The sequence below is a fragment of the Pelodiscus sinensis genome, chromosome 5, assembly GCF_052426305.1.
Source record: "Pelodiscus sinensis isolate ZL-2025 chromosome 5, ASM5242630v1, whole genome shotgun sequence".
NCBI classification, from domain to species: domain Eukaryota; kingdom Metazoa; phylum Chordata; order Testudines; family Trionychidae; genus Pelodiscus; species Pelodiscus sinensis.
Window position 1 is genome coordinate 28,809,189 of NC_143056.1, and position 16,646 is coordinate 28,825,834.

The following is a 16,646-nucleotide window of genomic DNA, read 5'->3' on the forward strand; positions in this document are numbered from 1 at the left end:
GGGGCCGTTGGAGAGGCAGGATAATGAGAAGCCTCCACGCGTGGGGGAGAGATCACAGTGCCAGCTGGCGGGGGCTGAAAGGGAAAGTTCTCTCCTCAGTGAGGAGTCTCTGCAGCCCAAGGCACTCCCTGCATTCACGGCCCCAGAGAGGGCCAGCCGCGATTCCCAGAGCCACCTGCTGCAGGCTGGGGATAGAGCCTCCCATGGAGAAGGGAGACCCCCCCCCAAGCCGCTGCTGCCCCCCTCCCTTTGCCTGCCCATGTACAGCTGCTGCCTGGCTCTAGCAATCCGCGTGCTCCCCAGGCACTGGCTTCCTCCTCTCCTGGGCTGGTCAGATACCCTACCCACAGCCTGCCTTCGGCCCACTCCTGCCCCCTTCTCCTGCCGGACACCAGCCCACAACTTGCTTCTACCCCCTTCCCACTGGCCAGAAACCTGGCCCTCAGCCCATTCCTACTTGCTCCTCCCCAACACATACCCTGCTCCCAAATTGCTCCTGCCTCATCCTCTGCTCCTGCTCCTTCTCCAAGCCCATTCCTGCACCCTCTCCCTGGTTAGACACCCTGCCCCTGCTCCTTCCCCCTTCCCTCCGGCCTGACACCCTACCCCCAGCCTGCTCCTGCACCCTACCCCGCTTCTGTCTCCTCCCCCTGGCCAGACACTCTGCCCAATCAGGGCCCAGACCCCATCTGGACACAGCATCCTTACCCAAGCCCTAATCCTGGAGCAGTCCAGTCCCCATCTGGCTGCAGGAATGGATAGTGTGTTTAGTTTTACTGAATTATAGTTGTTATTGTTCCAATGTACTTGTTCTTGTTAATAATAGGTGGATTTCACTAAGGGGTAGGATGGTTGTTTTATACGAATTCAAGAAGTCCAATGTTAGAAATCTGGTATAAAGGAAATCAGTAATTCCAGTTCTACTCATATTAATCAACGATCAATTCTTACAGGTAACACTAGCAAGGCTTTCTGAAGGACATGCTGTATGAGAATACTAGAAACAGGCCAATCTTCTACCGTGGAAAAATCCTGCAGAGGAAGAGTCCACATGAAATCTCCCCTCAGCTGTGGGTGGTGTCTCTTCTCTGCATACTTCTTTCAGCTACAGACTCATAGGATAGACATGCAGGGTTTGGTCCCAGTGTAAGACTGGAGATTCACAGGAAAGTCTGGCTTCCATCATGTGGGTCTCCAATGAGCTACACAGAGAAATCTCTTGGTGCAGATTCCAGGATCCCCGAAAGAGTGGCTGTCACCTGTACAGTGCTGTCATCGGCTCCCCCACCACAGCTGTATACTCTGACGCCTGCTGGTTTAAACACAGTCATGAGATTTATTGCCTTTGTACTTTGGAAGTACCTCTGGGGAACTTGCTGCATCCAATGTGTGTTTGCACAGGGAGGCTTACAGACACCTAGAAACATCATAGACACAACTACACTCTAGCTGGACCCCATGACCCTTGACCTTAGCCTGCTCTACGTGCATAGACGGTGGGCTCTTGAACCTGAGTGTCCAGAAAAACTAGTTTCATCAGCATTTTGTCTGACCTTGTTGTTAATTTTTCTTTGATCTAATATTTCACAAGAGGGCAAGGTGCTTAATGCTGTTCAGTCCTATAAATAATGGAGCAAGGAGTAGTGAAGCTCAGACAGACACAGCTGGATCCTTCTGAATATACTGTGAGTACTATATTCATTTTTCTTTAAGACAATGAGCTCATGTTATAAGGAGTTTATAAGATCATGTCATTCTCTTGTTGGTGATCTTGTAATAGCCATAGAGAAGTAAGAGAATAATCTTCTATACAGCATGACTGTCTTGTGCAACTACTCGGGGAACAGCAGAAAATAGAACCCTTGTGAGGTTGTATTATGATTTAAAAATCAAACACTATTTAATAGTAAACACCGAAGAATAGTTCAATATAGTCCTCTAAAGTGTGGCTGTATTCCAAATAGTGACTGTAAAAAGTCATTGCTGGACTGCCTGTTTAATACAGTACTGACTCCAGATTGAATGCACTCGGTTTACAAGGACTCCCTCCCCCCACGCCCCAATAAACTGCTAACCCTGTAAAACCATTCAGGCTGGAGAGTCAGATGGAGACTTGTCCCTGCTAGAGCTCCCTATCATGCAACCCACTCCAGATCAGGGAGGGAGGTTTGGAAAGGATCTTGGCACACAGGTACCTTATGTTCTGAATCCCAAGGAAGGGAGCAGCTGGCAGTTATTCTCATTGCACATCTTGGAGTTACAGTAGCCACATGGCCTGATAACTGATCAGCATGCCGGGGGCTCCAGAGTGGGAAGGTATAAGTTTTTTAACAGGTAATGTAACCGCTGAGCTGTAAGAGTGGCCGCTGAATGACTCTGCACCCTGTGGAGAAGGAAACCTCCATCATTCTTTCCCCAGTACTTGGTGATCAGTCTGTGTGCTTATGTGATAGATGTGGCCCTAAGTCAGGTTGATAGGCCTCTGCAATTAGTGTCTGTGAATTATAGAACTCGGGTCCCTTTTCCACCCTTGAAGGAAACCTAGGAAGGTTGAGGGCCTGATTTTCAGAAACCTTTCAAAGAGTCTGAGTGAGACTGCTGCATGTGCTCATGGAGACTGTGCTTTGGTGTGCAGATCAGGTGCTTGTGAAACACACGGAGAATTCATGTCACTTTTGCCTCACCGTTTCAAATATTTTGTTTCACTGTTTTCTAAGCAAAACATTTAGATTATTTTCAATTTACAACAGCATTTCAAAATTTAATTTTTTATTAACAAATTTAAAATATTTAACATGCCCAAAATCAAATCAGAACATTTTGACCTAGAGCCATTTTTTTAAATGACTTGCTGAATATTTTTAAATAATCATTTTTTATTTGAAGTGACCCAAAAAATCTCTTGTTTATGTAGATCTAGTTACTGGGATCATGGCTCTCTACTATCTCATTCCAGTGTCATACTGAAATAGAATAACAGCTGGGCTACTCTAACTAATATATGGGCCACATTATTTCTGATTCAGGGAGCTGTAACTAGTTACTGATGGATACATCTGCACTGCATGGTAATATAGCTACCCCATGTCTACACAAACCACTTGTTATTTCAAAATATTTTTTGAAATAACGGGCATGCTATTTCGCCAGCCCGGTAAACCTCATTGCATGAGGGATAAGGGATGTCTCAAAATAGTGGCTTATTTTGAAGTTTGGCGCTGTGTTCATGCACCAAAATTTCAATTTCAAAATAGTTTCGAAATAAGATACACAATTTGTGTAGTGCAAAGTGTGTATCTTATTTCGAGTTTAGGGAGCTGTGTAGATGCACCCTTAGGCTATGTCTAGACTGTAGAGTTCTATTGGGAAAAGATAAACGAATAGCAAACCGCAATTTGCATATCTTTTTCCGCTTTTTTTTCAGAAGAGGCTTTTCCGAAATTTGGCCCGTCTACATCGGGCCAAATTTTGGAAAAACCTCCTCTTTTGGAACATCCCTTATTCCTCATACAATGAGGAATACAAGGATGCCAAAAGAACGCATCCGCTTTTCCAGAAACTGTTCTGAAAAAAGCAGAAGCATTCCTTGGACATGGCAGAGCATTTCCAGGATAATTTCAGTATCCTGGAAAATGTCCGCAGTATAGACATAGCCTTAGATTGCTCACTTCCTATGTAATAACTGGGGTCAGAAGTAGGGAAGAATTGAGCCCTATACCTGATTGCTACAGAATCAGTAGAAAAGGTTTTAATACAGCTGTGCTGTTATAGAAAGACAAGCGTAATTTAATATGCACTTTTTAATAAACTTATTCTTACTAATAAACATGACAGTTCTTAAAGAGAGGAGTGGGAGAACTAGTTCAAAGGAAATACATTGTTCCAGACATAGTCCCCAAGGGTGCATCTAAACATCACTGTAACTTGAAATAAGATATGCAATTTGAGCAACGTAAATTGTGTATCTTATTTTGAGGCTATTTCGAAATAACTTATTTCATGATTTGGTGCTGTCTACAAAGTGCCAAATTTCAAAATAAAGTGCTATTCCAAAACATCCCTTACTCCTTGAAGAATGAGGTTTACAAGAATGCCAGAATAGCGAGCCCGAAATAACGGGCTTGCTATGAAGAGGCGGGATAGCTATTTCGGGATACTTCAGTATCCCAAAATAGCGCTGCAGCATAGATATCATCTAAGTATCCATTCTATTTAGATTTGGATAAAAAAATCATAGCTACCCCACTTGTTCCCTTTCTCAGGGTATGTCTACACTACCCTCCTAGTTCGAACTAGGAGGGTAATGTAGGCATACCGCACTTGCAAATGAAGCCCGGGATTTGAATTTCCCGGGCTTCATTTGCATAAGCAGGGCGCCGCCATTTTTAAATCCCCGCTCGTTCGAACCCCGTGCCGCGCGGCTACACGCGGCACGAACTAGGTAGTTCGAACTAGGAAGCCTAGTTCAAACTACCTAGTTCGTGCCCCGTGTAGCCGCGCGGCACGGGGTTCGAACGAGCGGGGATTTAAAAATGGCGGCCTCCCGCTTATGCAAATGAAGCCCGGGAAATTCAAATCCCGGGCTTCATTTGCAAGTGCGGTATGCCTACATTACCCTCCTAGTTCGAACTAGGAGGGTAGTGTAGACATACCCTCAGACTCGCAAGATAGAACTATCTCATATCTGACTGTCTAATAAATCCAATCCCCTTTTGTTTTCATAAGCCTCTGATTTCTTGTATGCTCACTGGCTTGGAGGGAAGTGGGGAGAAATATCTGAGAATTGCAAGGAAACCAAGGGGAGCCTCTCCAAATGCCTCAGGGATAGCAGAGCTGCACAGCAGGAAATACAGATTGGACCTCCCTGGTCTGGCACACTTGGGACCCGACTGATCCCAATGAGGGATTTTGTGGGATCAGGGGAGGTCATTTCTGCCCCCCCCCATTGCTGCCCTGCACCCCAGATTTCTGTGCTCCCTGGGCTGCCCAGCTGAGCTACACACTGAGCTTCCCAGCTCTCAGTCGAGTCCCTCTCCCACTCTCCCTCCTTCCCCCCCCTCCTCCCAGCCCGCCCCACCTCAGCAACCCAGCTGGGCTGTGCACCAGGCTTCCAGGCTCCTTCCCCTCCACACACACAGTGAAGCAGTGCACTGGGCTCCTGAGCCCCCCTATAGCAAGGCAGGCTGCCCCCCTCCCTGCACTTGTAGCATGCTGGTACTCTCTGATCTTGGAACATCCATGGACCTACCAGACCACATATGTTGCTGGACCAGAGTTCTGGTTTATAGATGTGCAACCTGTACTAATATCTGGAAAATAATTCACTAGGCCTAGTTTTACATGAACACAAATTTTCATTACACTATTCCATAGATATAATGATTTTCATTCTTTCTTCATAGAGTTGTTCCAAAGGAAAATGAAGACCACCCTGTATGTGTGTTCATTTCTTATTGGACTTCTTGTTGTTGTTTATTGTCATCATGAACCTGAACATCATGATGATCATGATGATACAAAGACCCAGGAACATCATCCCAGGGTTGAAGAAAATCCTAAAAGCAAAATACCAGCTTGTTGCAAAATAGCTGCTAGCAATGCTGACTTTGCATTTAGGTTCTACAAGCAAGTTACATCAGATGCAGCAGAGAAGAATATTTTCTTCTCTCCTCTGAGTATTTCCACTGCTTTTGCCATGGTGACTCTAGGTGCTAAATCAACCACTCTGACTCAGATTCTGGAAGGACTCGCCTTTAACCTGACAGAGATTGAGGAGCAGGAGATACATGAAGCTTTTCGTGATGTTATTCACTCGCTAAACCACCCTGACAATGAAATCCAGGTGAATCTGGGAAATGCCCTTTTTGTGGATGAAAAGCTGAAATTGCTAGATAAGTTTCTGGACGATGTGAAAAGCTTTTATGAAGCAGAAGCTCTTCCTAGTAACTTCCAAAATTCTGCCGAGACTGAGAAACAGATCAATGATTACATTGAGAAGAAAACCCATGGGAAAATTGCCCATTTGGTCCAGGGTCTTGATCCACTCACTGTGATGGTTCTCATCAATTATATTTACTTTAAAGGTAAGACATGTTATATCAATGGCTACTTATTGCCAATATTACATTTTCAGCGTCTGATTTGTAATCTGAAACAAAACTCAAAAATCTCTACTCATTTTAAAAATTTAACAGGTTTTTAGTCCTGCGAGATCAACTAAATTGAAAATGATTATGTCTGCAAAGCTTTCCCAGTACGATTAAATGAAATTTCAAGGCTTAAAGTCTGAAATTAGGTCCCTAAAGTCATAATTAGGCCCCTAAATGTAAGTGGTGACTTTATTAGTACTGCTAGATTCCCTTTGAAGTTAACAGGGACAGATCTTAGAATATCTGGAAACCAGGGCAGTTGTGACTGGCTTGACGTACTCATGTTTGAAAAATTTGTTGTGCCATTAATTTTATGATTTAATATGAATGAGGAGAAAATTAATGTCTTAAGTCTCTTTGCAAAATGTTGTAATCACATGCACATATTCTCATTCTGGTGAGAGATGGTGGCCATACACCTATCTGATTTTCTTTGACTTCTTGTGCTGTTTTATAAAGAGAGAAAACAGCACATGTTCATTTTTTTCCATGTACCTAGTATTAGGGACATTTTCTTTCAAATCTTGCAATGTCTGGAATCGAATTTGAATGTGAATATGAAATGCAACTTCACGTAGTGATTTGTCAGATACCTGTAGAAGACTTGCAACTCAGTACTTTGTTGTGCAAATAGTATACAGGACACATGAAAAGTTTGCTTTAAGGCCTGGAAATCAACCTGTTGAAATGAAATGGTATTCAGCTGAACAGCAAACACCTTAAATCTTGTTAAAGTTGCGTAAAAACATTTTAGTTAATCCTATCAAGAGCGTGGGGCAATTTTATACTCTGTGTGGCAGTGACAGAGTTATGACGATGATTTAAAGGTAAATTAGGAAACAGTGTAACCATGGCCATCAACTTATTGCAAGACCTGACCTGACTGGATGTCTCAGGCATTGCCCCAATACTGTGCAGTTCTGGTTGCACCTCTGTAAGGCTATGTCTACACTAGGAAATGATTTCAAAATAACTTGTTTGGAAATAACAACTCCCGAAATAACTATTTCAAAATAGCATGTCCACACTAAAGGGAAGCTTTGAAATTAGTCCGAAGCAGGCTCCCTTAATGTGGACATGCTGCCCTGACTTAGAGAGCCCCAGGAAACACCGGGAGTAATTACTTTGAATGACTCCAGGGAGTAGTTATTTCAAAATAGTAGCAGTAGAGTGTCCACACTATTGCTATTTTGAAATAACTATTTTGAAATAAGCATTGTTCCTCGTGGAAAGCAGGAGTTATTATTTCAAAATAAGCAGCCCGGTATTTTGAAATAACGGGCTTGGTAGCGTGGACACTCCACTTGGTATTTTGAAATAAGGGGAGTTACTTTGAAATAACTCCCTAGTGTAGGTCAGGGCTCAGAGTCTGGTTATATAACCCTGGGCATGTCGCATAAGCTCACTTGTACCTTGGTTTCTGCATCTGTACTTGGGAAAGAGTAATACCTACTTCCCAGGGGTATTCTGAAGCTTAGTTCCTTAATAGTTTTAAAGCTCTTTCAGAGTCTTTGAGCTTTAGAAAGGCAAAGAATTCTGCATATAACTTGTGAGAGTTTGTGTAAAATTATTTGTTATAGAAATCACATGGGAGAAATTACAACAGTTGCTTTATCTATGCAGACACTTATACCACTAAAGGAAAACATTGCTCCCTTTTTCTCTTCAAAAACCTAAATAGTGATGCAATACCTACATTCCTCTTGTGAATATAGTCCTAACAGTTGAAAACTCGTGAAAAAACCTTGATTCATTAATTACCTGTAAATTGTCAGAAAGCAACTCGTGTGGATCTGCCTCAAAAATACAGATTAAAAGAAAATAAAAGGATTACTTAATTTCATTTCATGGTTTTCATCAGGACTTTTAAAAAGCCCATACAAAGTCTAAACACAACATAAATGCCATTATGCTATTGAAAACAAAAATCTCCTTAGGAAAATTGGCTTTGAGTGCCTTTGAATCTGTAAATATAGATTTATTATACTTGAATTAGTGTGGTTTATACTAATAAAGCTTCTTTCACAGTATAGTCAACTACATTCTTTTATAGCCTACTGGGAACACCCTTTCAGTGATATGCTCACCCATGAAGCAGATTTTTTTGTGGATGGGAAAACATCAGTTAAAGTCAATATGATGACCCGAGATGGCCGTTATAACAGTTACCATGATAAGGAGCTATCTTGTCAGCTGGTGGAAATACCTTACAAAGGAAATGCTACAGCATTATTTATCTTGCCGGATGAAGGAAAAATGAAACAAGTGGAGGATGCTCTGTTGAAAGAAACCGTGGCTAAATGGATAAAATCACTTAAAAAAGGGTAAGTCTTATTTTTTGAGGCTGATTTACAGTAGATATAGATTAGAATCTGAACTGTAGGCAAAATTAAACTAGGTGCCTCAGTTCCTTCGGTACCACTATACTGACTTATTGGAGGTTTCAGTGATGCAATGACCGTAAAGAACTAAAGAAAACTAAAGCTGTGATGCTTTTTACTTTTAGCAAGGAGGAATCAAGATGGTCTTGAGATTAGGGGACAGGTCTGAGAGTTAGGAGATCTAGGGGCTATTGCCATTCCTGCCAGAGACTTTCTGCTTATCCTTGAGCCTTGACCTTCCCACTGCCACAGTTAAACCATCCGTAGAAAGGTTGGATGATGACATTTATCTGCCTCAAAGGGTCTTTGTAAAACTGAGCTCACTGATATTTGTAAAACACTTTGACACCTAAAATGGGACTCATGTTTTGTATAACATGACTAGATTAAAAAAAAACCAGGGGAGGCTTGATTCTGATCTCACCAATTTTACACTGGTGTGTCACTCCATTGACTTCAGTAAATTATTCCTGATTCTGACTGGTGTAAATGAAAGCAGAATCAGGCCCAGGGAATGCAGATATAACATCTGCCTAGCATTCAGCCAACCATGCCATCCGAAGATCTGATCTGGAAAATGTATGCTAATGCAGCAGGAAGAAATGATCCATAAAACAAAGGGAGGGAGGGAGGGAGGGAGGGAGCTAGAAATCAGTATTGCTGAAGACAATGTAGGTGAGAGCAGAAAGAAGTGAGACATGAATTTGCAATGCGAAGTGACAGCAAAAGTAAACCAATGTAATATTGGGCTGCATGCCCAGAGATGCCAGGTGTTATAGAGCACTGCTGAAATTGCACGTGGAGTGAAACATAATTCAGTCCCTAATACCAAAAATAGGTCTATAAGGGTATGTCTACACTACAAAGTTAGTTCGAACTAATGGACGTTAGTTCGAACTAACTTTCATAGGCGCTACACTAGCGCTCCGTTAGTTTGAACTAACGGAGCGCTTAGTTCGAACTAGGTAAACCTCATTCCACGAGGATTAAGCCTAGTTCGAACTTACTAGTTCGAATTAAGGGCTGTGTAGACCCTTAATTCGAACTAGTGGGAGGCTAGCCCTCCCCAGGTTTCCCTGGTGGCCACTCTGGCCAACACCAGGGAAACTCGTATGCCCCCCTCCCGGCCCCGGACCCCTTAAAGGGGCACGGGCTGGCTACGGTGCCCATGCCAGGTGCAAGCCTGCCAGCACCCAGCCAGCAGACCCTGCACCTGGCACGGCTCGAGCCACCCACCCGATGCCCCCCAGCCCTCCCCTTCTTCCCGGGACCAGGCTGGCGGCTCCCAGGAGCTTGCCCGGGACCGCAAGAGGCAGGCACCCGCCTGGGCTAGTGCGGACATCGTGGACCTTGTCCACGATCTCCGCACTAGGCACAGGAAAGTGGCCGGCTAGGGCAGGAGAGCTGCCAGCCTGGCCACCCAGGAGCAGGTGTGCATGAAAATCAAGGGGGTCCACTGAGATCCCCGACCCTGAGCTTACAATGGCCATCCTGGGTCAGACCAAAGGTCCATCTAGCCCAGTAGCCTGTCTGCTGACAGCGGCCAACCCTAGGAACCCTGGAGGGGATGGACCGAAGACAGTGACCAAGCCATTTGTCTCGTGCCATCCCTCTCCAGCCTTCCACAAACCTTGGGCAGGGATACCACTCCATGGACCCAACCTCCATGACTTGATCTCACTTCCCTTTAAACTCTGTTCTAGTTCTAGCCTTCACATCCTCCTGAAGCAAGGAGTTCCACAGGTTGACTCTTTGCTTTGTGAAGAACAACTTTCTGTTACTAGTTTGAAGCCTGCTACCCATTCCTTTCCTTTGGTGTCCTCTAGTCCTTCTTTATGGGAACTAATGAAGAACTTTTCTGTATGCACCCTCTCCACCCAACTCCTGTTTTTAGAGACCTCTATCCTGTCCCCCCTCCGTCTCCTCTTTTCTAAACTGAAAAGTCCCAGTCTCTTTAGCCTCTCTTCATATGGGACCTGTTCCCAACCCCTGATCATTGTAGTTGCCCTCCCCTCTCCCAGCCTCTCTCTTCCCCTCTCCCACCTCCTTTTCCCAGTCTCCCCCAGTTTTGTTCAATAAAGACAGATTCCATTTTTGAACACAATTGTCCTTTATTTTGTACATCAAGAAAAGGGGCTAGGGAAGGGTAAGTGGAAGGAGGTGAGGGAGGAATGGGGTACGAACCCCTGATGGGGAGGACTGGGCTAGCTCTGCGGGCTTCTGGGGGTGGAAGCTCTCCTGCAGCCCCCCAATTGTCCCCTCTCCCCAGATAGCAGCCTGCGGCAAGTGCAGCCGGGCTTATGGCCGAGTGGTGTGATGTGCCCAATGTGGGTACTCCAGGCAATCCAAGCCAGGACTGGTTTGCAAGCAGGGAACCCCTGAGAACGGTCTGTCCGGGGTGGGGGTCGGGACCCTTTAAGCACAGCTCTCGGCTAGCCCGAGACAGCATCTCCACGCTCTAAGTCCTCCTCTGATGCCCTGCCGGCACTGCTTCCGGCCATCCTTAAGCCTAATTCAGGGTCCACTTAATGTGGACGCGCTTGTTCGAATTAGCAAAACGCTAATTCGAACTAGTTTTTAGTGCTAGACGCGTTAGTTCGAATTAACTAATTCGAACTAAGTTAGTTCGAATTAGTGCTGTAGTGTAGACGTACCCTTCGTCTTGGGAAATCAGAGAAGTAAAGAAAACCAGCCAGTGATTGGGGAGATGAATTTGAAGAGGAAATGTATAAATATGCACAATGAAGCCAAATGTTGACTAAGGGTACACAAGATTTATCTGAGCCTGCCTCAGACTAATTTTCAGGCTTCCTTGTAGTGTGGATGCTCTATTTTGGAATAAGCTATTCTGGAAGATGTATTTCGAAATAGCTTATTTCAAAATAGAGCATCCACATTACAAGGAAGCCTGAAAATTAGTCTGAGGCAGGCTCAGATAAAACTTGTGTATGACAGCATTGCAAATACCTGTGGAAATATATTGGACCGGATACAAATTCCCACTGGTTCACCATTGATCATGATGCTGATGTTGACATTGTACTTGCACAGCCCACATTTCATTGTTCTGAGCTAGCAGAGAGATAGCATTTTGCAAACCTGGCATGCAGTTATTTGCAGAACAACATTGGGTAGAGACAGGAATTGTTTAGTGACGGCATGAGTTTGGGGTGCAGACGGGGGTGCCAGATGCAGGCTCTGACTCTGGCCAGGAGGTGCTTACCATAGACAGCTCATGGCCACCAGTGCTGCAGAGCACTCAGGCTGCCTTCATGCCCTGGTGGCCTCACGCCACTCAAAGCTGCTGGCTGTTGCTGGCAAGCATGTCTCTGAGCGCCACTTTGGGATGGGGGGGTCAGTATGTCTCCATGAGCTGCCTGTAACTCCCCTCCCCGATGGTGCTGGGGGGCAGGGGCAGCCCATGGAGACTTGCTGCCCTCCTCCCCACAAGGGGCACACAGAGACATGCTTGCCTGCAACCTCCAGCCATGTTGCTTCCAAGAGTGGTGTGGCTGGGGCTGCAGCAGACAGGCAGACTCCCCGAGTGCCCTGCTGAACCACAAAATATTTTCTTCCAGCCCTGGCCTGGAGGGTTATGGAAGGCAGGCGGAAAATGTTTGACAGGCTACCTTCCCTGCCCTGGGCTTAGTGACACAGGATCTGATCCTGCATCATTAAAATCAATGGAGCTTTGTTGCTGATTCAGTGGCTATAGCAATAAGTAATAGGCCATAGTTAGGGGTGATAAGTAAAGGAAAATAATTGGGAATGAACTCAAGCAAAGGAAAATGAAGCCTGTGGAAGGGTCTCGCTCAGGACATGACAAATTCCACAAGATTTAGAACTGGGCTAGACAAAGAACTCAATCTGTTCGGCAGAAACATGCATTGTCAGGGAGCAGGGCGAGGGGAACAGAGAAGATGCCCAAAATGTCCTCCCCTCCCCCATCTTCAACTCCTTTAGATTCCTTGCCACAAACTGTTGAATGAATCTACTGAGGCAGCCTTATGGAACTGAAATTATGTTTTGTAAAGAAAGGAGACTTTTCTCAAAGTGTTCTTGCTGCCCGGAAGAATGAACAAATAGATTATGGGAAAGCTCATCTCTTCAGTGGATAGCTGATCCTCAATCAAGTGTATTATTCCAAAGACTAGTAGCAGACTCGACAGGACTTGAGGCTGAGCAGACAAGAAAGGGGCAGGTAGATAGAATGTCTCTTTCCTCCATAGAAACACCAAACCGTTCCATAGAAACACGTTTCAGGCCAGTGGCAGACAAGCTCAGTAAGCTCTTATGTGCCCCCACAAAGGGTGAGGAACAGGAGAATCCAGGCAGTAGGACGTCCCTCTATCCCAGATGCTGCACCTCAGGAGCAACCCAGTCCTCTGCGTCCTGTTGCAAAGTGAATTTGCACCAAGAGGGGGTGCTTACTATAGAGAGACATCACATTGGTACACGGCCCTTCCAATTCAGCCTCCCACTTCACAGAGAAATGTTGCCAGTTGTGTAGAAGAGGGTTTCGCTACAGTCGTGAGAGCTGGGGACTGTTTTTGCTCCCAAAAGAATGCAAAAAATTCAAGTTGACATTTTAGATTTCCCCAGGAGTATTTCAGGCATCGCTGTTTAGCAGGTACTTCACACTGTTACCAGAATTCAATATTTTATCATCATTTTTATTGCCCTTAACAGAAGAATAGAACTGTACATTCCAAAATTTTCTATTTCGGCCTTCTATGACATCGAAGAGATATTTAAGAGAATGGGTGTGACTGCTGTATTCGAGGACCATGCTGATCTGTCTGGAATCACTGAAGATCACAATCTGAAGATTTCAAAAGTAAGTTTGTTTAATAAGTTTGATTTAAATGGATTTGTCTGCACCAATCACCCTGACTCTGGACAGTGTCTAAGTTATGTTCAGTTCAGTGCACTCATGATTACTCTCATACTGTCTTTAAACATTCATAACCATGAGGCTGGTAAAGAGGCCACAAATATGGATCCAATTTTTTCATGGTAAAATGATGAATAAGTTATAGGATAGTTATGGTAAAACACATACAATTTTGCCATATGGTCACAGCAAAAATATGGACCCTCCTGATGCACAGTAAGTTTATTAGTTCACTTTGATCCATAGGTAGTCCGCTTTGAAATGGGACTAGATGAGGGTAAGATAAAGTCTGAGGGCACCAAACATTCAGATCTGGCCTATCATGATCCTCTGGGCCAGCAACGTCCTGCAGCCCTTTGGGACCCTCAGGCAGGGGCCAGCTGCTGGGGCCAGCATGTGCATCTCTGCACAGGGCATACCCTTTGGAAACTGGCCAATAGGAAATGCCTAGGCTATGCTTGTAGCGTCAGGCAGCTTGCAGAGCCCCATATTCCTCCAAAGGGTGCACTGCATGGAAATGCAGCAGCTGGCTGCTTTGTGCAGTATGTGGTGGGGGGAGGAGAGGATACAACAGTCAGAAAGCCTGCAGGAGGGTCCTACTGGGCTCATGGCTAGTACCTGCCCCTGGAACCCCACCCTCTCCTACACCTCAACTGTCTGCCCCAGGTCACAATGCCAATTCTCTGCACCCTCTCCTGCACTCCTGTCCCAGGTCACAACCCAAACCGCTGCTCCTGGTCATATCCCTTCCCAGATCCCATACTCCTTCTTGCACCCGAATCCCCTGCCCAGATCATAACCCCCTCCCAGACCTGCATTCCTTCCTGCCCCCAAATCTCTAGCCCCAGGTCACAACCCCCATTATCCAAATTCCCTTCCAGACCCCAAGCTCCTTTCTGCACCGAAGCTCCATCTCAGACCCCGCTCCACCCCAGTAACATCGCAGAAAAGAGCAGTCTTTGACCACTTATCGAATTCTTGGAGTGGCCTCCCATCAGAAATTATTGCCCACCCCTGGACTAAATCCAAGCCAACTAACAAACTGTTCACCGGAAGCTGTTGATCAAAGTGAACTAACTTTGTATATGGACCCTGCAGCCGAGCATTGACAGTTGGCTACATTCAAGGCGACCAAGGACTGCAACTTTAACAGTTCCTTAAGTTCACTTTTATCTTTCCTCATTTCAAAGAGGACTTTCTCAAACAGAACTAATGGTCTGTGATACCTAGCAGCAGAGTCCATAGAAATGTTAAAATTAAAGGGTAAGGTCACCACTCTCCAAGGAAAGTTGAAAGAAATGGCAAAAAATCCACAGATTCCTGAAAGTGGTGACCAGAGTGACTTCATCACATCCTTCGTCATAAAGCAAAGCAGCCTTATGGCTGTTTAAAATAAGGCTGGCTACTGAGAGCTCCCAAGACCCTTCCAGTATCAAAGGATCACTGGGCATAGAGGCACTTTAGTCATGCCTCCTATTCCCCAGACTTGCACCTTATGACACAGGCTGGGAAGATCGTCCTGAGATTCCTTTATGCAAGTGAAATCATCCATCAGCTGATTCCGTTTTACACCACCAGCATTGCACTGGATTTGGCCCAATGCTCTAAAATATATTTTAGAATTTGAAATGACCTAACCCTGCTCCCATAGAGGTCAATGGTCATCAGTGTAGGCAGGAGCAAAACTACTGGTCTTTCCTAGAAAGAAGCAATAACTTGCTCACTACAGATAACTTTCACTCACTACATCTAACTTTGGTAAATTTTTAGTATTTCCTGATGCTGTGAAGACACGAGTGAGTACTCCACAACCAGAAGGTGTATGGGTTATATACACAGAAAAAGAGTTTAACCATTACTGACAACTAAAATATAATAACTGAAAGATAATAACCCATAATGATCAGCAATTTAAACTAAGATTGGCAAAGAATATATATATTTATGTCACATTAATGACAATGCACAGCGTTCCAATTACAGAACTTCTTTTCAAAGAAATCAGTCAATATTTGGACATAGAAATGTGAATTGATACCTGGAGCTTAGCAAGCTGGTTTCTTGCCCTCTGAGGTCATCATTCCTCCTGAATGTGATCCAGGTTTCTGCAGTAAACTAATTCTTCATTAGACACTTATTTCAGATTCCAAACCTATTCTTGTGTGGTGAGGAATAGTGAATTGGAGAATCACTTTGTGGTGTGAATGCAGAGGATTTGATTCTTCCAGCTCAGTCTTTTATTATTGATTCATCTATCCATGTAGTAGTCTGGACGCGGCTTTTTCGGCACCCCCCCCCTTTTTTTGAAAAGTTGCTCTTCCTCAAAAAATGAGGTTTATGTGACTTTTCGAAAAAGGAGGGGGGGGGATTCGCCAAAAAGCCACGTACAAACTACTTTCGTGAGATCAGAAGAAGATATGCAAATTCCTGTGAAATATGCATATCCTCTTTCCACACTTTAGCATAGTCTAGATAAGCCCTTACTTACACAGGCAAAGCTCCTAATGAACACATTGGGAGTGCTGGTTGTATTTCTTCCATTGTGCTCCATCAGTTCTGCTCTTATTAGACTCTTATCTTAACATTTGATTTTCCAAAGAGCTCTCCTTTAAAAAGTTTTCATGTTCATTTCCAGCCACTGCCCACTGTTCTGTACTCCAACTATAACTTCTGCTTCCTTTCCTTGCAGGCTGTTCACAAGGCCTTGCTGAATGTTCATGAGAACGGCACTGAAGCAGCAGCAGTCACTGTTGCAGAAATGGTCCCTACATCTCTTCCTCCTGTCTTGCGAATCAACAGGCCCTTCCTGATATTGATTATTGATCGAAACACTGACTTTTTGCTCTTCCTGGGGAAAATTGTAAACCCTAATGAAAATTAATTCATCAGTGTCATATCCCTCATGCTGAGTGCTCGTTAAATTCCAACGGGCTCTTGCACACTAGCTGGTGCTTGCAACTATATAAACATAGAGATTAATATACATTCCCAAACAAATAAAGAAGGAATGCGATAACTCCTTATCTACAGGCAGCCTGGTATATCTTGATTCACTAGACAGCAACCTGTGCAAACACATTGTTGACAGCATAGAAGCCTGTTGGTTTAGATTTTTTTTTAAGTGCTAAGCCTACCCCCATCATCCTGGAAAAATAAGGTAAACAGCCAGCTAAGGGTACCATATTTTAATACAGGTTGTACCACCCTGGTCCAGCACTCTTG

General features: G+C 44.5%; 1 protein-coding gene across 1 annotated transcript; it reads left to right on the top strand.

Annotated features, from left to right (window-relative positions):
• Nucleotides 1-1,528: 1,528 nt before the first annotated feature.
• Nucleotides 1,529-16,447, top strand: LOC102456985 (alpha-1-antitrypsin-like). Its single transcript, XM_006133687.5, has 5 exons — nucleotides 1,529-1,685; nucleotides 5,403-6,083; nucleotides 8,203-8,473; nucleotides 13,220-13,367; nucleotides 16,114-16,447. The coding sequence occupies exons 2-5, from the start codon at nucleotides 5,420-5,422 to the stop codon at nucleotides 16,303-16,305; spliced, it is 1,275 nt and encodes a 424-aa protein (XP_006133749.1). The 5' UTR covers nucleotides 1,529-1,685; nucleotides 5,403-5,419; the 3' UTR covers nucleotides 16,306-16,447.
• Nucleotides 16,448-16,646: the final 199 nt, after the last annotated feature.

Bases quoted from the DNA above. Each gene is read 5' to 3' on its own strand.
- LOC102456985 (XM_006133687.5), top strand. From the start codon at position 5,420: ATGAAGACCACCCTGTATGTGTGTTCATTTCTTATTGGACTTCTTGTT. The intron at 6,084-8,202 runs GTAAGACATGTT...ATTCTTTTATAG, and splicing joins CAATTATATTTACTTTAAAG to CCTACTGGGAACACCCTTTC. The intron at 13,368-16,113 runs GTAAGTTTGTTT...CTTTCCTTGCAG, and splicing joins ACAATCTGAAGATTTCAAAA to GCTGTTCACAAGGCCTTGCT.